The sequence below is a fragment of the Dipodomys merriami genome, unplaced genomic scaffold (assembly GCF_024711535.1).
Source record: "Dipodomys merriami isolate MVZ:Mamm:240054 unplaced genomic scaffold, mDipMer1.0.p SCAF_3, whole genome shotgun sequence".
NCBI classification, from domain to species: Eukaryota; Metazoa; Chordata; class Mammalia; order Rodentia; family Heteromyidae; genus Dipodomys; species Dipodomys merriami.
In genome coordinates this window covers 108,132,745-108,160,262 of record NW_027204492.1, presented here as the reverse complement: position 1 = coordinate 108,160,262, position 27,518 = coordinate 108,132,745, and the positions used below count along the sequence as shown (strand labels likewise).

Genomic DNA, 27,518 nt, shown 5'->3' with positions numbered 1-27,518 from the left:
ATCAACTTCCTGATTTCTAGTTTACAATCTTCTGGAGTATATTCTACTGAATTCATGTGATCAGTGTTTTACAGGATTCTAGTACATTTTTCATTTCCCACACATACATGAGATGATAATTACTTATAGCTTTTGCCGAAATGAAACTTGACCTTAAGTGACCTATTACCAAAATTAAAGTGTAAGTTTTCAAGAAATTGATTTTATTAAAGACATAACTTTTCCTTCTTTTCAAGATATGCTAGGTATTTGATATACTCAATACCACTTGGCAAAAATGGTGAAATTATATTCTGAGTTACTTCAAAGAATGTATTTTACTTGACAGAAAAGATAAGATCTTAAGAGAAAACCTCAATCACAAGTTTTTTTAAAGATAGATTAGATACATACATACATACATACATACATACATACATACATACATACATCAGATTATGGCACAATTTAATGATGTTGACTATATTGGAAAATCCAAATTTACTCACTCTAGCTCCAAACAATATAAAAAGCATTTTCTGTCCTTGGAAAACTAAATATTTTTGTATATAGAGACAAGTTTCTGGAATTACTCCTAAGGTATATTTCTCCTTGGACTATTAAACTTGAATGAGTTTAATCAAAACTATCATTTCATAGTAAAAGTACTTTTATACAGAAGGTGTATAACTTTTTTTCTTGTATCATGGCTTGATATTATTTAAGAATCTCTAAAGAAGCATTTGTTCTGAAGATATGGAACAGCAGGAATATTTGGAGTACTTCTACATCCAACCTTGCTCAACTCAAAATCCTTTATATTACAAATAATAACAGCTATTCTATTGAAATAATATGTTTAGTGTGGGAACAACTTATACTACAGTAAAATATGATTCATTGAAGACTTTATTAAGAATAAAAACATATAAGTATTCCATGTAGTTTTAGACATCTTGTAATACTTCTAAGAGTAAAATTTAAGAAATTAAGTTAAAATATTGATTTCAGTATTTGTTTTTTAGGTGGCTTAACAGAATTAATATGCTGACTGCAGGATATGCAGAACGAGAGAGGATTAAGCAAGAGCAAGGTAAAAAAAGGAAAACCTTTTATTTTACAATAGTATTGTGGGTTTTTTTCAGATCGTTATCCTTTATGGTGATTCATTACAATTACTTGAGAAAAATACATCTATGTATTATTATTTGGGAGAGGGGGCACCTTAAATCCATAGCACCTAATAGGTAAAATTTAATAAGCTGAAGAGATAAGGACTGAACTCATGAGTTTTGAAAGCAGATAATGTTGAGTCCTCTCCTGATTATTGACCTTTCTTTATATTTCCTATGGGAAAACAAAATCTTTAGGACTAAAAATGATCTTTTCTACACTATCTCAGTTGGTTATGTTCTTATTATACAACTGGGATCTTAGGGGATTTTCCTTGGCATTTACCCCAGATTTATTAAAAGTGTCATGGAGCAGAATTGAAATCTCAAGATTTCAGAATTTTATCAAGAATGCAAGCTGTGGTCAGCCTCCTGGAGTAGCAGAACATTTTTGAAAGATTATTTGCTGTACATCCCTTGGAAACATGAATCATTATTTAATTATTTAAAACATCCTAAAGTAAAAAGAATTTAAATACTAACACAAGTGTATTTGGAGTTATGTCTTCAATGAGCACAGTTAGTTTGCTGATGTAGACATTCTAAAAGCCTACTTCCTTTCAGACTTAGAGTAGAAATCTCAGCAAAAACATTTTAATAACATGTAAAAACTGAAGTTGTAGAGATCCAGTAAAGATAACCAGTCCCAAAACTAATTTTTCACCAAATGTTTAGGCAAGTATCAATAAACTTTTTCTATAAAGAGTCAAATAATATTTTTTTTCTTTATTTTTTTTTTAAAACCGGTCGTGGGGCCTGAACTCTGGGCCTGGGCGCTGTCCCTCAGCTCTTCAGCTCAAGGCTAGCGCTCTACCACTTGAGCCACAGCGCCACTTCCGGCTTTTTTCTTTTTGCTTATGTGGTGCTGAGGAATCGAACCCAGGGCTTCAGGCATGCAAGGCAAGCACTCTACCACTGAGCCACCTTCCCAGCCCCCCAAATAATAATTTGAAGGCCACACAAGCTCTGTCAGAATGATTCAACACTGCTGTCCTAATGTGAAAGCAGCCATCAATAGACAAATGTACATGCCTACTTGCCAATACAGCTTTACTTCTGAACTATAAGATTTTGAACTACAAGAAAGCCAGTTTTCATACTTTGAAAAGTCTTCTTTTGATTTTGTTATTGGCCACCTGTAATGTATAAACCATTTTGTCTACAGTCTGTTTAAAAACATAAAAATAAAAACAGGTAGAGGGCACATTTCACGTGTGCCAACATTTATCACCCTTTGGTTTGTGCTTTGAATTAGGGAGTGGAGATTGGTGGATTGGTGTGGAGTGAAGAGATAGGACAGGAAGATCTCAAATAAGTAGAACATGGTTGATGCTAAGAGGAATTTATCATCTTATGGAGAACTTTAGAAATACATCCTCGAAATCACTTAAAAACTGAAGAGCCACATAAAAATGAATGAGTTACTAAATCAAAGTATAACATGATAAAAAAAAATCTGCTGAGTGGATGCAAATTTGTTTTTTTAAAAAAATGCATGAGAAGTCGGAGTAGTTGAGTAAATGTTTCTTGGAAAAAGTAGTCAGTAAGCCTAATGTAAAGATGATAGATTTTATTTATTCAACATTAAGACCCTCATTTGCAACATTTGCAAGATCCTCAACTGACACCCTTAATTTCTGTGTGAAGGTGAAAGAAACACTCATCCTCTCTGAAATTAAGTTATATCCTGGTTTAAAAAAACTGTCTTCATAAAATAATAGAAACCAAAACTTAAAAATGTACAATTCAAACTCAGTGGAAAAAGGGCTAAAGAGAATCTTCCCAGGAAGGGCAAAGGAAAGATTTTATGTGTGCTCTATTTTCAGAATGGGTTCTTGCAAGAGAAGGATACAAAGTCAAGGAAGTAACTAAAACATTCCAGGGAATGGAAGCAGCATGAATAATTCCACAGACAATATAGAAGCAATCTCCATTCAGTCAGTGTGCACAGGCAAACTTCAGTTAAGCCTGTGAAGTGTTGAATCAGTAACTAAGACATACCTTCATGGTTACAAGTTTATTTTTCACCTTCATGCTTCATTGTAATTTATAGGCCTAAATTTGTGGTAGGAGTACTGAAAAACATACCAGCTATCCTTTTCAGATATCTTTAAAAGACATAAAATAATTTCTTATAACTGTTTATAGATTTCTTTTATGATTTCTTTGAAAGGCATAAGAATTAGAAGTCTGAAGAAATATATTGGTAGGAGAATGAATCTAGGAAAGGTGTCAATCTACATAAACAAGGAAGCTTGGATTTTCAGCGTTAACATTTGATTTTATTGACATTACATTGAAGCTGAACATGATCTTGATTATAGTGAATTTCCTCTGTATTCATTATTATCAAATTTCATTATGGATGAAAGAACTGGTACATTGCATTCCATATGCAGGTTCCAAAAAATATTTATTCTGTGGACTCATTCTGCCCTGGTCTATTGTGTGAGTATATATTTTAATACATAGTGAAGTGTGGTAGAAATTGTAGGCAGATAGTGTTACAATTGTTACAATTCACATCTCTCTCGCTACTACAACACAACAAAATATCTGAAATAATTCCTAGTCCCACATAGAATGTATGTCCCTAATGCACTTTAACATATGGCAGAAGCATACTAGATTTCCTATCTCATGTATGATTAGTTCTTGAGGTATTCTACATATCCTATAGATATTTCCCGTCTCCTGAATACTATGCCAAATACTAGAATTCAGCTTCATCCAAAATTACTTCTTTGAATGTTGAGAGTAGACTGGTAGTTGCCAGTCTTCAAAGAATAGGGAAGAGTGGGGAAAGGATGATGCATGAGTACTAAAGTATAGCAAGGGAGGAATTAAATGTGTGGTGAGCTATTGCTTAATAAGATGAGTATAGAGGATAATATACTAGGTGTTTCCAAAAGCTAGACAAAAGGAATTTTGATACTTTTACCATTAAGAAATGATAAATATTTGGTTGTAATCTGGCTCCAACTGCCAACACCACGGGCTGCAGGCTTACGGTAAACCCTGCCTTTCGCACATGCTTACAGTAAACTCCACCTGTGTGTGGTCTGCTATGACAGTACAATCCTTTTGTGTAGTACAATCCCATTGGTCACCTGCCCATGACCAGGCTTGACCTCATGGATTTTGCCTTTAAAAACCAAAGAATGGGGACCGCTGGGGGTCGCAGCATCAGCTCCCAAGCCTGTCCTGCCACCCTGACCAGTCACTGTAGGAACCTTCTCAATAGCATTGCTTATGTATTAAAAAAAAAAAGAAAGAAATGATAAATATTTGAGGTCTTTGAAAAGCCCTCATGACACAAAAGCAAATGAAATTTATTTATTTGATAGTTCTAATGAAATGTCATTTTTTAGAAATTATCTTTTTGAATCCATACATGAAAGTAAAGTAGAAGTTTGCCTCTTCTGGTCATGCATGGCACTGCTTATACAGATTACTTATAAACTTACATGTAGTATTATATTACATATCAGTGCCAGAAATGTTAAAATATCCAATTATTTTCTGCTGTGAGACAGCTCTGAAAATAAATTCATTTGATCTTTCATTAAAATTTAGACTAGTTCTAGCCTTGAAACGATGACATGTCTCTAATTTTCCACACACACCCAAAAAGCTTAACTAAATTTTTAATGTAGCTTTTTTGGGACTCCCTGTCTCTCTCTGTCTCTCTCTTTCTCTCTCTCTCTCTCTTTCTCTGTCTGTCTGTCTCTCTCTCTCTCTCTCTCTCTCTCTCTCTCTCTCTCTCTCTCTCTCTCTCCTACACACACACACACACACACACACACACACACACACACACGCACACACACGCACATACCATCACATATAGCTTAGTATACGAATTTAATTTTTAGAGTGGTAGTTCTCTCTTTTTTAAGCAACACAAGAAAATTTTAGATTGATGGTGCTTTTTAATAAACCAAGAATTATATCAAATAGTCAATATGAATTCTGTCTACTGTAGTTGAGGAGAAAAAAAGAGAATCTCCCAAATCTACCACTATGGAGCCCTGAATAAAATGTTGATGATCTTTTCCGTGTACTAAACACAACCATTTCCTTACAATCCCAAGGTATCAGTACAAGCATCAAGGAGAAAAATCAGCCAGAGTTTCTAGAAATAATGAGAAGGATGAGAGTGAAGTAATCTTGGCCAGCCTGTTGCTTTGAGGGACTCACACTGACTCCCAAGTAGGATTTCAGGCTCTCATAAAATTGCCTAGTCAATAACACAGGCCTCCAGATTTCACTTTCCACTGTTGGAAATTGCTACAATTAAAAAAATAAAAACTGTCAAGAAGATGAACGCCAGGCCTTTATTGCCTCTGTGATCTGGGTCAGACTGCCCTAGCATCCTACCTACAAAAACATCCAGGAAGATAAGCAGCCCTAGTACTTACTGTGTTCAGGGTGCAAGGCATTTGAATATGTTACCTTATTTGGTACCTCCTAAACAACTCCACATAATGGTTGTTATTTAGCCTCTCCCCTTCACAAATTAAGAAAACAAATGAAGAGACGTATGGTTAAGGAACCATTTCAAGACAGACACAGAACTCGGTCTAGAATTGAACCTACATCTGCCTTATTATATAGGTCATGCTTTGTTGGCCTGCATTTGCATGATCTGTGTCTGAGCAGCTATATTAATTCATAAGGGGAAACTTAGTTACACTGTCACTAGCCAAATATGTCACTGTTTTTCTCTTTGTTTTGGTTTGGTTGGGGGCAGGTGAAAAGTCTCATCATGTAGACCAGACTTGCCTTAAACAAAAGGTCTTCCTGCTTCCTGCTTCCACTTCTTGATTATAGGCCTGATCTACCATGTTCCACTTTCCTATGTTTTTCCAGTAAGAGAAAACATCAAATTTAGATTAACTAGACATCAATTGTCTTTTACTCAAAGGAAAATAATGGTCAGTTTTCTTGTGCTTGAAGGCCTAAATTATTTATTATTAAATTATTTATTTTATTCCCAGTATCCTTTGATGAAGAGTTCCTACTCACAGTAACCAAAATTAAAACTTAGAAGGAGGTGGAAAGACTAAATAATAATGAATATGCTTCACATTGAACTCTCCTACAATGTTAAACCAGACTCAGAAGCAATCCTTAGAGCTTTGAGACAATGCAATTTCTTAATCCAAATCCCAAGTCTATTACTCCTATCTGCCATATGATAATTTTACCATTAGTGTTAGTTATGCTTATTATTAATCAGCACCACAGGGCAAATATTACAATTGAGAATTTTTGCCAAGAGAAAGGTTGCTATAAAAATATGTCCTCTAATTTTTCATCTAAATCTGAATATTAGGTGAGCCTTGTGATAGATCTTTAGTGATTTAAATTTTCCTAAGCATAAAGAACCTTTTATTTTAATACCTTTTCTTGTCTGAGCTTAGTGTAGATAATACCTCTGGATTTTTGTTCTTGTAAATCACATAAAAATTAACCTACTATTTACAGGGTGGCTAAGAGATTAGTGGAATAGCTTTGATTTCCGCTGCCTCTAGTAATACATCTCTCAGAGTTGTTCACCCTCTTTCTTGCCTGAAGACTGTCAAGTCACTTTGTCTATTGGCTTACATTTTCTACCCTTTTAAGTAGTTCTGAAGTTTGGAACTTATAGCCTCATCAGCAGATTTGCCCTTTTGCATTTGGCAAGAATCAGAGTTTGCCATGTGTTTCAAAAGAGAAGTGGGAGTATGGTGTTAGGGAGATTCATGTCAGCATGACTTTGGAAACGGTGCTTGTTAGATAACCAGTGAATTGAAGCCAAAGAAAATAATTGAGAATGTTATTTTGTAACTGTTTGTGTTAATATTCATCTTTAGGATAAAATAATACAACTTTGAGATGCATCATGTGATAGAACTCAATTGGCACTGAATTCAGAATGATTTGGTCTAGAACTGAAAGAACCATAAACTTCAGTTGGCTCTCACATTGCCTTTTCCCTTACTCCACAAAATTACAGCTATGTGTGAGCCCTTGCTTTAAAGGGAGGTTGGAATTAGGTGATTGTGCCCTTCATCTTCAAAACACCAGCTGAGAACAAAAGTTGGTGACTCTGGGGTTAAAGGAATTCTGGAGAATGTGGTATGGGAGTGGAATTTTAATTTCATTTTGTTAAACAGTAACATATGTTACTAGAATGTGACTAGAAACATTTCCTAGAGCATTGATGTATCTGTGTGTATGAATTTTCAGATTACTGGAGTGAGAGTGACAAGGAAGAAGCAGACACTCCATCAACGCCAAAACAGGACAGTCCTCCACCTCCCTATGATACTTACCCACGGCCTCCCTCTGTAAGTGTATGCTTAATACAGCACCAGATTCTCTCACCTGAAAGATCCCTGTGTATGTTTAAAAAATTATGTAGGGAATTGTAGGTCAAACCTTAGGCTTTTTAGGGAAAAATAAATTTGAAGTCTAACATGACGAAGAAAAATATTTTTAATTTATTTATTGTTTTTGTAAAGGTGGTGTACAGAGAGGTTACAGTTACATTAATCGTCACATAAAGAGTACATTTCTTTTTGAACATTGTCACCCTTCCCTCACTCTCTCCCAGTAGGAAATATTTAAGTGTTCAAAGAATATTTAATCAAGAAAATAGTGGTCAGAACGGATTAGATCTGTTTATATCATAGTGGTCTTCCTGGAGATATCAACCAAAACATTCTTTAAAGAAGAGATAGAAATTGACCTTACTCCACACGAATGAATTTTATTCCTATGTGCTTTAGAAGCAACTGATAAAACTTAGTGTTATAGAGCCAGGGTTGTAGTTCAGTGGAAGAATTCTTGCTTAGCATGTTTAATTCCCTGGATTTGATTCTCAGTGCCACAAAAATAATATTGTATCCATAGTGAAGATATTTGTGCATGTAGCATTTTAGATGGCCATGGGATCTGGTTTTGTGTATGTTTAAATAGTGCTCAAAAATTCTCAAGCCAGTACAAATAATTCTGTGTATAAGCTGTGCTTTTGATCTTTTAACTGGTAAACAATTGTCCTTGTTTTGTTGAGACCATTTCATCCTATGCCATCAGAATTACTGAGACTATCTAAGAATCTCAGATCAGAGCTAATGCTCTCAGATCCCTAGCCAAGTTACTTTAACTATTAATTCTGCCTATATTGGGACCGAATATTCCACAAGAGAAAAGGAAGCTGGGTTTAGATGACAACAACAGTCATCCTAACTCAATTTCTGTTTTTGCAGGGATATAATTCATATGTTTCCTTTTATCCTAAAACATTGGGATCTGAATACTTACTTTAAAATATTTATTAAAGAGAGAGACAAAACACAGATTTACTGAACAGCTTTTTAAGTAAATATAGCAACTTGTGAATTTCAAGAAGGGAACTTCACATTATTATTAATACATTGAAAGGTAACCAAGTACCCACAAAAGTAATTTTTATTACTCCTTTATTATTATTATTATATATTATCACTAATATTATTGTTTACTACTCCTTTATTAAGAGGAATGAATTGACCATCTCAACCCCATTTGTGACCATCACATTTAACAAATGTGGCCTCTTCTGCCAGAAAGGCACTTAGCCTAGCCTGTTAGCCCCCAGAACTAGAGTAAGGCTTACCACAGGAGGTATGTACACTGTAAGTGTTCTACATTGTTCTCCTCTTCCTAGTCCTTCCTTCTCCTTGGTTGCGCTTTATGCACAACATAGATTCCCAAACTTTAAATTCCACAGATAAAAATATCCCTCCTTTTTTTGTTTATATATCCTACAGTGTCTATGCTCAAAGCAAATGTTAATCTCCAACAAGGTATAATCTCATCCTGTGTACATTTTTTAATTCTCTAGACTTGACAAAACCTTAAGACAGCTGTTCTGTCGGCTCCCACAGGGGCACATATTCACCTCGGAAGAAAGGTTTAGTCTGTGTCTATACAATTTTTGCTCTCAGATCCAGTAGCCTCTCTCCTTTCCATCACCCCCTAGACTACATAAAATCCAGCAATAAGCATTTGCAGATGATATACTTCAGAGTTGAGGTTTTAAACTATATTTTTAGTTGACTATTTCTTCTATAAGCACTCACATTTTAACAAACAGCATTCATTGCATGAGATTGCATTAATGTATTGAATTTTTCGTGAGAGCCTGATACAGCTGTATTTCATCCATGTCTCTATTTCTAAACAAAAATGCAATCTGGCGCCTACCTTTGGGATGGCTGCAAGCTTGCTGAGTCCATACTTGACCAGCTAAAAACCAATCACTTAAATATTTCCTGGTCAACACGGTACTTGGCACTAGACGTGATCTGATATTTCTAGGAAGACTAATCAAAGGCTCCTTTCCTGCAGATGAGTTGTGCCAGCCCTTATGTGGAAGCAAAGCACAGCCGGCTCTCCTCTACAGAGACCTCTCAGTCTCAGTCATCCCATGAGGAGTTCCGCCAAGAAGTAACTGGGAGCAGCGCAGTGTCTCCCATCCGCAAGACAGCGAGTCAGCGCCGTTCCTGGCAGGATTTAATTGAGACGCCCCTGACAAGTTCGGGCTTACACTATCTTCAGACTCTGCCCCTGGAGGATTCTGTCTTCTCTGACTCGGCAGCCCTCTCCCCGGAGCACAGGCGGCAGTCTACCCTTCCAACTCAGAAGTGCCATCTACAGGATCATTATGGGCCATACCCTCTAGCTGAGAGCGAGAGGATGCAAGTGCTAAATGGCAACGGGGGCAAGCCTCGAAGTTTCACGCTGCCTCGAGATAGTGGGTTCAACCACTGCTGCCTGAACGCGCCAGTTAGTACCTGTGACCCACAAGATGAGGTGCAGCCCCCAGAGGTGGAGGAAGAGGAGGAGGAGGAGGAGGAGGAAGAAGAAGGAGAGGCAGCAGGGGAAAACATAGGAGAAAAAAGTAAGTATGCTTACAGAGATTTGTAGTCCGTGGACACAAAGCCCTAACCTTTTCAAAAAATAAAATTGTTGCCTTTCTTGCATAAAATCATGGTCTTGCTGCATAGGAAGTTAGGTCTCCCTTGGTGTACTACTTTCAGAACTTTAGCAACATGAAAAAAAAATGATGTATAATGAAGCTTATGGGCCAGGACACCCAGTACTGGGGCAAATAATTGGTTTGGTTTTTTTTTTCCAACCACCCATTTGCCTTTTAAGGTTAATAGTTTTCTTTCCTTTTTCTTCCTTCTCTTATCTACTTTCTTCTCATCTGTTTTTCCACAGTAATTGTCCACCCCCCGAGTTTCAAATAAGAAACTACAAATGCTTCAGGCAGGATGTTGGCAGACCCCTGAGCTTTGGTTGAATAAGTGAAAACATGCACAAATACACATATTCACCCATCCCCTACACACACACACACACACACACACACACACACACACACACACACACACACACACACACACACACACACACACACACACACACACACACACACACACACACACACACACACACACACGTGCACGCTTTCAATGTCAGACTTAAAGGAGAAATCAAAAAACAGTTTTATTCCAGAGAAAGATTTTACATCACATGTCTGTTGTTATAAATAGCTGAACTTGTTTCTAGAAACCAATTTGCCAACACATTCATCTACTTTCTGGAGATATGTATTAATGAAAAAAATCAATTTCATAAAAATCAACTTGAAAGAGAGAAAAGTCATTTAAATAATCCTCTTGGGGTTTGGCATTAAGAATATGTTTGGTGGGAATCAAGTACTTTAAGCAACATGCTAATACCAAGTTTTTTTAGCTGACATAATATTGTGTTCCAAAAGTGTGAGGCTAGTTTAAAGGAAAGGCTATAACCCACATTATTTTGGTTAGGAAGAAAATTATAACTTGGCTATAAATCCTAAACATGAAATGCAAAAAAATGTAAGTATAGGAGGAATAGTGTAGAAGACTTTACTCAAAATGCAATCTGAGCCAATTTAGACCAATGGTGATGAAAGTAGTTACAAATTTGGTCCCCTTCTCTTTTTAAAAAATTTCTCTTTTTAAAACATAGGAACAAAAATGGAGCTGTCAGCCCATTTTGCAAGAATTTGATACAGGATATAGTGATCTAAGTTTTTTGGTCACAATTGGAAAAACAACTCATAAGTTACCAATAGGTCAGAAGCCTGATGTATGAAGTTTGGTTCATTTAAAATGAGAGCCACATTGGTGACTGTTGTCATGAGAACACAGTAAACCTCTTTTTATGGTGCAGACCTTCATTGTATTACTAAATGAAAATGTTGTATCTTCTACAAGAAAATATAAGAATTGCTCATCATAAACCCCACAGGCTGAACCAGCTTCAGTAGCTATAATCTCCATGAAAATGTACGAATTGCTTATAATAAACTTCACATGCTGAGACAGCTTCAGTATGAAGTATATTTTAGCCATAATCTCCATGAGAAATATTACAAAGGTACAGGAAAGGTAATTACCATCTATTACTTGCCAAGCCCTCCCAACAGTGACATCTCTCAGAGATTATGGAACAGTCTTGTGGAGAAATATTAAGGAGTCATGCTAGGCCACTGTAGGACTTCTGGCAGACATAATTCATGCTCAGTGTCCTAACAATTCCTAGAATTAATAGCTTGTTTTCTAAAATTTTAAGATGAATTTGAAATGTCAGTTCAAGTTTCATCCAGGTACTGCACAATTGCTAAGAACAAATATGTGGTTTGTTGAGTATTCTATAAACATTAGAAAAAATTAACTTCATCCAAGGAATTTTAAAATAAACTAGTGCAATTAGGCACACTCTCTAAAATAGAGAATTCTATTCAGAATTTTTTCCATCATTTCTATAAGGAGAGTCATGGATACTGCTGTTTTTTGTTTTAATAAAAAAGGTCTTTAGCACTTCATCTTGGTCAATTTGTTGGAAAGCACTAGGAAGGATCCAAAGGGTAAACATGGTACCATTCCTGATCTTTCTTCAAGTTTCCAGGAGCTCACGGAGCATCTCCAGTTAAATGGCTGCAGACTTTCTTCTAGAGTCTCTTTTTTTGTCGTTCTGTTCTGTACTCCTAAGTGAGTAGGATTTTTTCTTCAGGTTCTCAATGAATAACTATCTGGTACTGTCCATCTTTCCCAGTATACTCTCCCTTTGTGGAACATATATTATAAGGCAGAACATCCCTAGTGTGTCAATAATTTGAATATCACATATTTTATAGTCTAGCATTCCGGGGCAACCATGCTCTCTCAATCATATCTGTTTCACAAGAGGTGAAGCCCCATTTTTTTCTGGCTATTTTTCCATAAATCTTCCACTTGATGTCTCAGTGTACTTCAAACTGTACTCAACATTGCAATGCATTTCATGCTTGCCTAGAAAGATGGTCCTTGTTTGATGCAATTTATGTTTACCATTCTACCGATGAGGTGGGATTGCAATATCATTGCTAGTAGTTAAAGTGTGCAACTTGATAAAAATTCATGTGGGGAAACAGCATTAAAATTCAAAATATAATTTCCGATCTAACTATAGGGTAGCATACTTATGACTAACCTGAGTATTCATTGGCAGTGAAGATACAAGTTGCTTATTTAAACCAAGCTGTTAGTATCATGCCAACAGAGCACAAATTACACACAGGAATGAGAAGCTGTAGCTATGATATCAGCTGTCACATGATATCACACTTTTCAACGCAGCTCAGTTCATTGTAAAAATCAAAGTCTATCAGCAATCTGTTCGTTACTGACTGTCCTGCCCAAGGCCACCATCTGGTTTGACCCACCAAGCAGAATTAATAGTAATCAAGTATAGATGTACAGGGGAAATACTTTTGCTATATCTGGCTCCAAACATCATTTGCAGCTTTAAAAAAAATTAAAATGAAATGTATCTGAAAGAGGTGATATCAATCAAGATGCATTGTATTCATAAACTGCTTTGTTGAATGGTAACCCCTTTGTACAACTATTTAAAGATAGAAAAACATAACTTTTTAAAAAAGAAATATCAGGAAAGTTAGCAAAAGGGGTAATCGAATAAAACATGAAAATATGCCTTTGGGATGAAGAATTATAGCATCAAACAGACCCCTTTGTTATCATTAGTATTTTATTTCACCTTATATAATATGGCATATATTATATGGTGCTTACAAGGCACTCTAAGAAGCAAGGTGTGCCTAAATCCTGAATTTCTTCTAAGTTTTCCTTATGACTGGAATTTGGCCCTTCTTATGAGGTATAAATTTAGCCTTCCTTAGAACAGGCTTCAATCTTGTTCACATGGTTGAACTAGGGTACCTTTTGTCTTATTTTGAAATTCAATTATTTAACTGAGTCATGCTGTGATTTCTCAGGCTGAACTCATTTTAGTCTGAAATGGATGGTACTAAAAGTACACAGATGAGACTTGTCTTATTTTCCTTTGACTGAAAAGTCAGCTTGAATATTAATTATCCTGACCTACTTCACTGGCATTTGGGAGAAGACAAGTAATTTCCTATTATCCCAATTAGGAGTTTCCAAGCTTATTGAGGTGTGGGCCTTATAATACCTCCACCAAATTAAATTATTAATTATGTCAGCATATGCAACTTTCGAGGGGCATAATCAAAAATTATAGGATCCATAAGAAAGATACACTTAATTCATAAATCATCTACCCTAATATCACAATACTACTTTTCTTTTGTCATAGTAGGCAGTTTAGATGAGGTTTTTCAAAACCTTGATCCCCTAATTCTACTTATTTCCCCACTGGCAGTTATAAAAGTACTCAGCCACACATTCTTGGTGCTTTCATTTACTCAGCAAAGTTACATTGTTCTCTTTCCATTACATTGGAGATTATACATTAATAGTTTCACTTAATTTGTACATATATTTAGTTTGATCTTAGAAATCTAAAGCAAAACCTAAGTCTTCTGCAGGGAGGGAAATGGATAAAAATCTATTCCCTTATAACTACTGCACACATTAGGTTGTCTGAATGAGATATTATTGGTATTCTCAAAAGGAGATCTGCTGAGAAATATACTTTAAAATTCTATTTTTAAAATCTAGCATGCTTTGATACACCATTGATATCTTAGGAACTGTGCAGAATATACAGCTCAATAGCCTAAAATCTGCATTTATCTAGGCAGGCAGGTTGGATAATATCTACCAATATAGTACAGAAGAAGATACTTCATCCTCTTGAATCATTGTAAGGATTCTACAGTAATTTCCTGAAGATTTTCTAAAAACCGTGAATTTTATTTTCGAGAACATTCAGGGAGGAGATGTGTGGGCAAGGGAAAGATATTCTCAGAATGCAAAACTGTGTTGAAGGAGGAGAAAAGGAACAAGTTAAAAACAGAAAAAAAATGTTGCAGCTCTTTTCACTTTTTTGTTTACACAGTAAATTTTGCACACAAAGGATTTAGAACAATAATCATATAATCATCAAAAATCTCTGAAATTATAGTTCCAGTCTAAAGGGAGTAGTTTAGTGAATGATGCCTGCAATGTGAATTAAAAGACATGATAAAGTAAGAAAAAGAGTAACGGACCCTTAAATATGTCACCTCTGTAAAGTTTAAGGCACCATCTGTCACTGGTTATATAACAAGTGTATTTAAAGAAAGAACAGCATCTAGAAACATGCCTTAATACTATATTTTCTGATTCTGAAGAAATACTGCTAGGGAGACATAAAAACACAGAAGATTAAATAAAAAGTAGTCTATTTGTAATTCTGATCCTGGTCAGTGATCAAACATAAGCCCCTCCCTCATTTGGGGGCTTAATTAGGAAAAAATTATTGTCTTAACTTACAAGAAGTTCAGAGGTGAAACTTCCTTGTGCTGAATTTCATACTGTACAATGTCAGAACTCATAGTTGACTTTTCTGTAATGGCAAAAGCTTTATGCATCACTTCTCGTAAGATTGTATCCAAACAGCCAAATAATGAGCCCTCTTTAAAAGAATCTTTAAAAGAACAAAGAAAACTTTTCCTGTATCCTGCTAGCCGACTTAACCCTAAATTCCATCAGCCAAGGTTTTCCCACATGCCTATGCCTAAATGACAAGTGAAACTGATTTAGACTGCTTTATTTTTAAGATTATGAAGAAAATATACTGTAATGTTTGTTATTACTTTCTGTATGAGTGGCTCTATCAATATATGTTACATCTTGAGATATATTTATTCATTCAAGCATTATTTCACTCCTCTCATATATATGCATATATATACATACACACATACACACACACACACACACACACACACACACACACACACACATATATATACATATATATATATATATACACACTCAAGAATATACTTCAACTGGGCACCAGTGACTCATGCTTGGCATCAGTGACTCAGGAAGCTTAGATCGGAGGGTCACAGTTTGAAGCCAGGCCAAGCAAGAAATCAGGCCAATTAACAGCAAAAAAAATAGAAGTGGAGTTGTGGCTCAAATAGTAGAATGCTAGTCTTGAGCAAAGAAGCTTAGGGATAGTGCTCGGGCCCAGAGTTCAAGGTCCAGGACAGGCACAAGATATACATGTACATATACTCCAGATCATATCACTTCATTTAAACATCTTGATGCTCTTGAAATTATATATATATGTATATATACACGTGCATGTGTAAATATTACATAACCCTGAAAATATAGCATGTTTAATACAATTATTATTGCCTTATAAATGGACAAACATGTCGTCCTAGCTTAGAATACAGTTGCTAGAAACATCTCTAATTTAAATGCCTGCTTTGTCACACTGCCTCTTAGATGAAATATGATTGGTGAATATTTCCAGTACTAAGTAATAAGATAAAAGTAGCTGCCTTTTGGGGTTATATGAGAATTAAATGAGGTAATACCAGGAAGCATTTAGTATATATATGACACATTCTAAGCCTGTAGAACAAATGTTACATAATTGCCTGCAGATTTGGAGCAGACTTGAATTTAGGCAAAAAGGACAGTTGCAGTACTTATATAGTAATCAGGCCTCAGAAAGCCTCAGTAAATAATGTCTACTTGACTATATGACCTGTCTTTGTTCAGGTCCAGCCACTGAGTTGACCCATATGAATTGTTATTTATATAAGTGACAATGATAAAGTAACAGCAATTTTGTATGTTTCAAGTTAATGTATTATCTGTGTTCTAGAAGCTAAAATACCAAAAAAAAGAAGCTAAATAGAATAAAACCCTTGTTTACATTTTTATCACTCATTTTAGTTTTTGAATGTGGACACTTGGAAACTCAAAAGAAACCCTAGATTCCAAACATCAAAATCCTTGCCATATACATGCATATGTAGATATATGTATATACTCAAATATTTATTTGTAGGGTCTCAATTCAATTTTTCCCTTCTGAGTCCTTCACTGATGACTCAGACTGGCCCAAATGTGCCCCACCATGGGCATCTGGAGTGTTTTCCTTGTTTTATATTGCTGCCAGCTTTATCACTCTGAAATAATGGTAAATACCACTCACTGACGAACTTCCGTTTCTACCCACAAGAATGTAAACTTCTTAAAAGCAGTGATTTTATTCTTGATTTGTACCATTGCCTAAAGCACTCTATGGCTTCTGGTAGATCCAGCCAAAAATGTAAGGGCTTAAAATTTAATTCTGGTACACATTTATTTTTCTCATATACCTTTTTTCTGTAACTCATGGGCTTTTCCTGAAACTTTTTGATTTGGCCTTACTTTATAATATAAGCAATAGTCAAAGCAAGGGGTAGTAGTAGTTCATACCTATAATCCTAGCTAGTTCAGAGGCAGAAACCAGGAGAGTCATAGTTCAAGGCCAGCCAAAGCATCAAGTTAGGAAGACTTCCATCTCAATAGCTGGGCGTGGTGATGCATGCCTGTCCTCAAGCTACTTAGGAAGTTTAAATAGGAAGATCATGGACCAGGGTGGCCTAGACATAAGCTAAACCCTATCCCAAAACTAAAAAAAGAAAGGGCTATGGGCATGGCTCAGGTTATAAAGCACCTTGCTTAGCAAGCACAGGGCCTGAGTTTACCTCTTCAGTACTACAAAAAGTGTATTTAGACAAATTACCACCTCAGAACCCATTTCAATCCCAGAAATGTCAGCAGTTGGCCTTTTCAAATAGGATGGAAGGGGAAATGTGAGAAGAAAAGGCAATGACTGTACATGTACACTAACACCCCTCCACACATACACTCCAACTCACGTATCAATTCTCTTACCTACTTGCCTAATGCTTAAGTAACTCATGAACTTTTGCCTTCTTTATGGAGATTTTCCAATACTGTCAGCTTATGCTAGAGCTGGTGATGAAAACAGCTAAGCCAGAGCCAATTAGCTTTAATAAAAATAGGAACTGGGAATGTAACTCAGTTGCTCCACTTTTTAAAACACTTTTAAAAGGTTTCATTATTGTTTTCATAGAAGTATTTTTTGTACGTATACATTTTATTTGTATACATTTTATTTAGCTTTGACTTTTAATCTCTGAGCCTAAACATGTTTTGTTTTTTTCCTGATATAAGGAGAACTTTCTATAAGTAGAAAATAGTATTTATAACCCCCTGAATACATAATTTACCAAGGGAATGACTTACATTCTATATTTTCATATCAAGGAAATATTTCTTACATTTTCTTTAAAGTTTGGAATAGTATACATTTTTTATAGAACACATTCATATGAGACACTGGACTGTTAATTGTTTTATTTTTAATTTAAAGCCTGATTTTATTTATTTTATTTTATTTTTTATGAAAATACCATACAGAGGGGTTACAATTACATGGGCAAGATAACAATTACATTTCTTATCAAGCATTGTTGCCTCCTCCTTTGTTTCCCCTTCCCATCCTTTCCCATACCCCCCAACAGTACCCGACCTGATCCTCCCCCACACACACACCAAAGTTGTAAAGTTCGTTTTTCAACATAACGACTTGTACATCTCATTGTTGGAATGGGTCCACCTGTATTTGATGTTGGTATAATTTGTGGAAGGGAAGGGAAAAAACAAATCGTTTAAATAGGGATACAGGTGGACTCATAGAAGTATTTGAAGTACTTTATTACATTGATCTCTCTCTCTCTCTCTCTCTCTCTCTCTCTCTCTCTCTCTCTCTCTCACACACACACACACACACACACACACACACACACGCTCCTTCACCCTCTTGAAGTGGACATTTTAAAGCAATTATTTTGGGATTCCTAGTAGAAAAAAATTATGTACTACTTCATTGTGTCTAAACTTAAACTTTACATCTTTTCCCCTGACATTTCTGCTATTTTCTTCTTACTCTTAATGCCAAATTCAGGAATTTGCATTTTTTTTCCTTAAAAGAACAGGGAGGAAGGATAGCTTAGACTCAGTTTAACTTTAATACAGTCCTTCAGCAAACTCTGACAATAAGCTCCACCCCTCACTTTGAACTCTGTTGTCTTATACCCTATGTAATTGTTGGGCAGCCTCCTCTCGATTTAGCATCTTGGGTTCTGAGACACATGATGGGCTTTTGTTAACTTAATTAGAAGGATTGTGCCTCAGCAGTCGAGGCAGCAAAGATGTTTACCATTCCAAAAATAATTCAGTACAAATGCTGAATATCTTTGCTGTAATAATTAAGTGAAGAGATAGCCTTAACTTTGAATGCTCCTGTAAATTGGTAATATGCATCTTTTTTAATGTGTTACTGTTAGCAGCTCTTCCCTAGTTATACTACACAATCAATTTTAAAATGTTTTATATTAAGGGAAATACTTAATAGATACATTTTTATATTGGAATCTGCTTATAATGCTTATCTTCTAAGTATGAATAATTGCCCTCTCAGCATAGAACTTCAGAGTTCCAAGGCACTTACATTCACCCTCACACCTTTTATATATTGCAAAAACTGCTGTTGCACCTCTACTTATTTCAATGACTACTTAATACTTGCATGTTTTGAAATACTACTTAAATATTTTTGTGTCTCAGAGCTCCTGCTTCTAAAAACAAGACATTCCATGTTGGACAACTAGTTAAAAATCTCTTCCTTATATTTATACAAAGGCAAAATTCTGATAAATTTTCTATTTATTGTGGAAAATAAAATTTCAAGTCAGATAAAAAGAGAGCAAGCATTTGAAAGTTCGTTGTGTAGAAGGAGAAGATAGTCTTCGAAGTTTCAGAGAACATAATAGGTAGAACTACACAAAGGCTGATTTTAGATTGATATACGGAAGAACATTCCAATTACTGCATTTGCTCTTAAGTGATATTGTGGGGTTAGTGAGATTGCCATTTCTCAGAGGGTTTATAAAAGAGGCCGAAGCCCTGCATGGTGACATGGGCCTATTGTCTCAGCTACTTCGGACACTGAGGCAGGAAGCTTTCTTGAACCCAGATTTTCCAGGCCAGTCTTGTCAATGTACAGAGACACTGTCTCAAAAAGATTTGTTAGGGATTCTTAAATTAGGTGAAACATTGAACCTGATGAGTTCTAACTTTAAGCTTTGGGGTTGCTCTTATCACAATGCTTTGCATATTTCCAAAAACATACAGTTGAATTGCATTATCACACACAATTTGTGCTACCTATTGTGCTTTTCCTAATATAATCACCTTAACTTTCTGCCTATGACATGAATTCTAGATCACTCACCACAGCTACCTTTATATGTATACCTTGTTTCTCTTATGCATATTGGAAGGATCACAGAAATCTAGACACTATGTTAACATAGTTACATTGTATCATGTTAACATACTTACATTATGTTAACCTCTTCACTCATAGTTCATATAATGCTTTAATGTCACTGAGCTGCAGGTAGCATCCCATACTTAATTTTTAACCTAAATACAACTATGTATATTTTTTCTGCTAAAATTTTATCAGGTTTCACCTAGAAGTATTCAACTCTGTTACAAAGTTTAGACTCTGTAGCTTTTCATCTTTGATATTAGTCATCCTTTTTTCAATATATATTTTTATTCTAAAGATACTGTACAAAGGGTTTACAGTTACATGTGTTGTACGGTAATGAGTACATTTCCTGTTGAGCATTGTTACCCACTCCTTTGTTTTTCCCCTACCATACCTTTCTTCCTCACTTCCCAACCTCCCCACGCCCCTCCCCAAAGCTATAAAGTTTGTTTTCAGCATAGTGTCTTGTACATCTCATTGTTACAGTGGGTCAACCTGTAACCTTATTTAAGCATTTTGTTATTTCCTTTCCCTCCCCAAATTAGAAAAATGTATATACGAGATGCAGGGCACTGGAATCAAATACAGTAAGAACAAACATTGTATCTTGGGGGAAGAACATACCAAAAAAATGAAAAAAATTACACAGTACATTATAAGTACATTAAAAAGAACAGCAACAAATATAAAACCTCTTGTGTCACTTTCTTGGGGTTCATTTCACTTAGCATCATCTTATATGGTCATATGTACATAGCTTTTGAACTTCTCTGCTTGTCCTAGACATATACTTGATTTTGCAAATAAGGGAAACCATGGGACCTGTGTTTCTTTTGGCCTGGCTTACTTCACTTAATATATTTATTCCAGGTTTTTCCATTTCCCAACAAATGGGGTGGTATCATTCTTTCTGATGGAGGAATAGAATTTATATATATACATATATAATATATAAATATAATATATATATCACATTTTCTTGATCCATTCATCTACTGAGAGGCATCTGGGTTGGTTCCATATCTTAGCTATGGTGAATAATGCTGCAATAAACATAGTCGTGCTGGTAGCTTTAGTATGGCCTAGTTTGTGATTGTTTGGGTAAATGCCCCAAAGTGGAATTGCTGGGTCATAGGGGAGCTCTATGTGGAGTCTTTTGAGGAACCTCCATACTGCTTTCCAAAATGGTTGAACAAGTTTACACTCCCAGCAACAATGCAACAGGGTTCCCTTCTGGCCACATCCCCTCCAGCATCTGTTGTTATTTTAAAGAAAATATTTTAAATAGGGAAGAACCAAGGATCAAGCCAAAGGAAAGAGCATTCAATATGAAACTTAACATTAATTTCATTCAATCATTTGGATCCACCTACTTAGTAATATCCTTTAATCCATATTTTATTCCTCAGTGTATTGTGCAAAGTTTCGTCTTATATAAGTCACACTGCCTATGCCTTTCTTCTTATCTCCCAGCCCAGAAATACAGTACAAAACAGCTTTAAATGCTTTATTTTTCCTATTAAATCCATGTTAGTCCTTCAATCAAAATCAAAGGACAAAATTACCCCCATCATGGTCTATTCTAAAACTTTATCCTATATTCCTATCAGGCTTCTTACCATATTCTTCATAGAACTTTTTCTGGGTATATTGGTTGGTTGGTTCATTTGTATAAGGTAGCTGTTCCATTAAGCTTTAAGCAGTTAAGTCTCAAAGGATTTGGACAGTAACCCTATAATAATTTCTAAAATGTATGTTTATTCACAAAAATTGTAACTTGCTTATTTAAAGGGACCATAAAGCAGTTCTTCATAGTCTTTTGTCTCTACAAACATTTTTGAATGTCCTTGAAGATTTGTCTCCTTTCAGGAAAAGCCTGAAACACTTATTGAAATTGAATAGATGTACTATTATTTTTAAGTTTTTGAGGCTCTTGTTTTTTTTCCCCCATCCCTCAATTGAACATTTGTCCTCATGGTATTCTTCTTACAAGCATTTAGTATTATTTATGCTTATTTAGTATTATTTATTTGTTACTACAAATAAATTCATTCCATCTTCTATAGAAATCTTTCTTAAACAAAAGCTTTTCCTAAGAACTCCCCTTATAATTAACTTGGCTGGGGCTTCATATCCTTTCTCTCATTGGCACAGTTTATATTTATAGTGCTAGTATCTCACTTTCAAAAACTACTTGTCATTGTACATTTTTATTTCTCTTCCAAAAGTCTCTCTCTCTCTCTGTCTCTCTGTCTCTCTCTCTGTCTCTCTGTCTCTCTGTCTCTCTGTCTCTCTCTCTCTCTCTCTCTCTCTCCACACACACACACACACTCCAAACCTATCCCTACACACACAAACACACACACACACACACACACACACTCACTCACTCACTCACACATAAACCTCCTTTCTCTCCTCTCTTTTATCTCTAGCCCTCGGAATCAAGCACCTCTACCTCTGATTTCTAAGTAGCTTGGAATTATAGGCATATGCTATTGTGCTGAACTCTTCTAGTCTCTTTTATAGCTACAATACCATAAAAAAGTTCTCCTTCTTGTTTACTGCACAATCTCAAATGCATTTAATTTATTTATTTATATTTCTGAAAGATGAAATGTCAGGATTTAATACATGCATTTATTATATACGTGTATTCTTTCACCTTTCATGAACTGTGGTTCATGAACCCTGTGGTTAACATATTGGTGATTTAAAGCAGAAAGTAATAAAGCTCAGATTATAACTTTTATATTTTTCTTCTGCAAGCATTTTCATAGAAACTGATCCACAAACTGTTATTCTGTAAATAATGAAAAATAGAACTATAAAAATCAGGTGACTTCATTAAGACAGTTTGCAATATTTCTAATCCTTTCTTCTTGCAATCCTGAGTAACATAAAACCAGGATGAAGTACATATTGGAATCCGAAGTATAAAGAAATACATACCAAAAATCTCTAGTGGATTATATTTTCGACCAAAGCCCTATCTTTGATGAGCCATTTCTCTGGTCAACTTCACTCAGTGATTCTATTCATATATCATTTCTATACTCTGCTATAACTCACATCATAGTAACTTCAAATCATAGAAAAATGGCATTCAAACCTCTCCATTTAACGTCCTTCTTTATAAAGTAATAATGTCCTGCTACAAGTTGAGCATCCACAATCAAAAACTCCAAAATCTGAAATGCTTCAAAGCCTCAAAACTTAAAATTTTTGGATTTTTATATTATGGAAGTTTTTAATTTCAAAACATTTCTGATTTTGGATTTTTAGATCAAAATACTCAAATGTTAAATTCTATGCAAATATTGAATACTTAGAAAAAAAACCTTGAAAGTCTGGAACACTTGTAGTCCCTTGCATTTTTGATAAGGTGAAATATTTGAGCATTTGTTTTTTGGTTTTATTTTATTTTATTGTAAAGATGCTGTACAGAGGGGTTACAGTTACATGAGTAAGGTAATGACTACATGTCTTGTCGAGCATTGTTACCCCCTCCTTGAATTTTGATATCATGATCTAAGGCTAGATACCTGCTGCCTCTGTATTGAAGATGATCTCTTCTATTATGATTTTTAGAGAATACATGATAACAGTTCAGAATGTATAATAGTAAAATGAAAATAATGTTAATCCATATCATGGGTACAACTTGAATAGCCAGTTATATATCTCATCCAATTAAATAATTAATAGAGCTGACAGAAAAAAAGAATAATTATTCATGATCTAGTCCTTCAAAATTGTTTAGATTTTTTTGTTTTGTTTTGGTTGCTCTACCGCTTGAGCCACAGTGCCACTTCCAGTTTTCTGAGTGGTTTATTGGAGATAAGAGTCTCACAGGCTTTCCTGCCTAGGCTGGCTTTGAACCATGATCCTTAGCTCTCAGCTTCCTGAGTAGCTAGGATTACAGGCATGAGCCGCCAGTGCTCAGCCAAAATTGTTTAGTTTTAGGTCACTGGACTTGTATATATCAAATAAAGTTTATAATGTACTTCATTCACATAGAACCAAGACTAAATAAACATTAAAACTGTTTCTAAAACTACTTCTTTTGAAAAAAGACATAGGTATATTAAACTTGGTTTCTAATTTTATTAAATAGTATTAATTAGAATGTGAATAATATAATATAAATAATTAAAATGAGTGCAGTAAATATTATTTTACTATCCTGGCAAAAATTTTAGCAGTATTTCTATTATCTTGAGCACTGAGTTTATAAATGACTTTCATGTCTTTAGAGTTTAATAAATGTACCCCCAATAATGATAGTATTAATGAAACAGCTACATTATAGAAATGATCCACTGTTGTGAAAAACGAACTTTACAACTTTGGTGTGGGGGGGGGAGAGCAGGGAGGATTGGGTGGAGGGGCAGGGGGAGGATGGGAAGGGATGGGAAGGGGAAACAAAGGAGGAGACTACAATGCTTGATAAGAAATGTACTCATTATCTTGCCCATGTAATTGTAACCCCTCTGTACAGTATTTTCACAATAAAAAAAAAAAGAAATGATCCACTGCTTAACATCAACAGTATTCCCAGTAGAGACATAAAAATAGTCTTCAGTTTCTGAGATGTGTAAGAAAGTCTTATATGTTGCTGATATTCAAAAGTACTTTTTCAGCTGGGCACCGGTGGCTCACGCCTATAATCCTAGCTACTCAGGAGGCTGAGATCTGAGGATCGTGGTTCAAAGCCAGCCCCAGCAGGAAAGTCCATGAGACTCTTATCTCCAATAAGCCACTAGAAAACCGGAAGTGGTGCTGTGGCTCAAGCACTAGAGCAGTGGCCTTGAGCTGAAGAGCGCAGGGACAGCTCCCAGGCCCAGAGTTCAAGCCCCACGACCAACAGAAGAAAAAAAAAGTATTTTTTTATATGTTAAGATCAGACGTTCTCCCAGGTCACATATTTTAAAAATGACTAAGAATTCAAAACTTTTATTTTCAGGAGAATATAGTGCCATTAAAATGATGAGAATTATGCCTACAACGTTGAAATTCTCATGGCTAAAGAACAAGAATGATCAGAATCATTTTCAAATATAAAAAAATAAACTGTAAAGTTTTATCATGACTTGTTCCATTGTTTTTAAAGACTAGAGTAAATTATGATACAGTAACTTATGTACCTAACCAAAATGTTTCTGTTTTACTGTTCAATTTATAAAATCAAAACTTTCCTTAGAGAATATCTGCCATACTTGTGTATTATCCCTCAAGAACTCATAATTCAGGAGATTGTGGCCCAATTTAATGAAAATGTGAGTTATATAAGTCACTAAGCTTGTTTAGGTAAGGTAAAATACTAATTTCGTTGCTTTGTTTTTAGTGAAGTCACTGAATTTTTAGAAAAACAACTTTAATTGAACAAGTAATAGAAGAAAATAGACCATTTGAGTGACTGGAGAATAATAATTTAGAATTAAGATGATCTCAACTCAGATTTTCAAAAGATAATTAAGTAAAAGAATGTCATATTATGAAAATAAAAAAGAATGAACTGGGTAAATAATTGAAATATTTCAGTAAAATTTGGTTACTCCTTTTCCATTGAATTTTCAATATTTTGGAAAAATATTGACATGAATAGATTTGTAATCCATTTTGGGTGTTTGAAATGTTAAAATAATAATTTAGGATTATGTCATAATGGTATCTATTTTGCATATCCACAAAAGTACTCATTCAAAATCTGCTTAAAGGATTAAGTTTCAGACTTAGCCATCAACTAACCCATATCAAGTATCTGGTTTCAGCTTGTTCCATCATCTCCCCTAAGATACTAAGGTGGTAAGATTGTTTTTCTTCCATAGTAGTTAATTCTAATCAGCTTTGGTCAACAAAGAACATTGAAAGAATATATTTATGGGCTATTACTAAGTAAAAACTCATCTTAAGTCTTTTGACTCACCTCATTTAGTCCTAATTATTGATGACATGAGAATATGCTGACCATCTGGGCTACTTGAAGGAAACACCCATTAGTAGTCACCACTTCATATCAGGTCTAAACCATTCTTCCTTTACACAGCGCCAAAAAAGATTATTTTAAAATCAGAGTTCTAAGACATTGAGAATAACGGATACTTGGAGTACTTCTAATGAAACAATTGGGTACTGAGCTAACCTAGTACTAATAGAATTCGGAAGAAAACATTTATAATGGTGCCTAGCAATATGCATAAACAAGTTTCTCTAGCAATACTCAGTGGCCAAGCAAGAGCAAAAAATAAAAGCATAAAATAGAACGTACAACCCATGTATAAGAGTGTGAAGGAAATAATGGGTTTTGTTTTGTAGAGGGGTACATATGACATAATAAAGTAGACTCAAGAAGGAGTGCATTCTTTTTTAAATGTTTTATTGTTATTATGAAGGTGATGTACAGAGGGTTTACAGTTACACAAGTCAGGTAATGAGGACTTTTTTTTTTTGGACAATATCACCCCTTCCCTTGCTCTCTCCCAATTTTTACCTCCCGTCCCCTCCCACAAGTTGTATAATTCATTTTCCACATAGTGTCTATTGAGTACCATTGCTGCAGCAGTACATTCTTGATGAGATCAAAGAACAGAAATGATAGAAGAAATAGTAAGAGACAAACCTTATAATCAGAGAACTATAATACTTCAGAGATGACATGCTTCACAATGTGATTTTTTTATTTGGCAGCAAGAAATCTACATAAAGTTCTCTTGATTTCAGTACAACTCCTCAAAATTCTTCTTTTATGTTTGCATCTTGAGGGAGAAAACCTCCTGAATACTACCACATTAATGTATAAAATAAGCTCTCTAAAGGTAGGAAGTAAATATTGATATGAGAAATCCCATTTATATTGATAAGATATATTTATTACATGTTTGAAATGTTTGGTGAAATATATTCAATGAATGTTCCATAATCTGTGAAGAAGTAAGAATAGAAGATTTTTTAGCTTATACTTCCATTCTAAAGCAAATATGTCAGTCAAGTCTACAACATCACTAACTTATCAGTTTTGGGATGGGATAATTTTAAATTTGATGACAAGGGCATTCTGAATGAAATCATTGGATTGTATACATTTGTCCTTTTACTTTCTCCATTGTCTCAGGAATTTTTTTCTCTTTTCTATAGACTACATGTCTAGTAAAGTGAAAACTATTTTAGTGATTTATCTTTTCTATAAAAGTATGCTGCATAATCATGATTTAAAATACAATCTGCAAAAGACAGACATGACCATAAATCTGATTCTTTCCTTCTTGATATTGAAAGAATGTGTTTTACCACCTGAAAAATATTTTAAATAAAATGGCTGTCCCTCAAAGCCCAAATATGGATAGTAGGTTACTTTTTGTCTACATTTTATAGGTATAAGTTTCTTGAATGCATTATTCTGCTACAAATGCTAGCTTACATTTTAGTGAGTGTTTACTATGTATCAGGCAGTATTCTAAGGTCTTGGCATAATGTAACTATTCATCCTCACAAGCCTATGAGGTAACCATTCTTTTTGTCAGTCATGGGGCTTGAACTCTGGGCCTGGGCACTGTCCCAGCTCTTCAGCTCAAAGCTAGTGCTCTACCACTTTTAGCCACAGTGCCACTTCCTGTTTTCTGGTGGTTTATTGGAGATAAGAGTCCAACAGTC

At 35.0% G+C, this 27,518-nt stretch overlaps 1 protein-coding gene across 5 annotated transcripts in view; it reads left to right on the top strand.

Moving 5' to 3' along the window:
* Positions 1–27,518, top strand: part of Cnksr2 (connector enhancer of kinase suppressor of Ras 2) — a 220,159-nt gene that overhangs the window by 170,050 nt on the left and 22,591 nt on the right. For all 5 annotated transcript variants that reach the window (XM_070040726.1, XM_070040728.1, XM_070040725.1 and 2 more), the window contains 3 exons: positions 1,005–1,072; positions 7,386–7,486; positions 9,531–10,083. In XM_070040726.1, the coding sequence (XP_069896827.1) occupies positions 1,005–1,072; positions 7,386–7,486; positions 9,531–10,083 (722 nt within the window). The remainder of the gene's footprint in view (positions 1–1,004; positions 1,073–7,385; positions 7,487–9,530; positions 10,084–27,518) is intronic.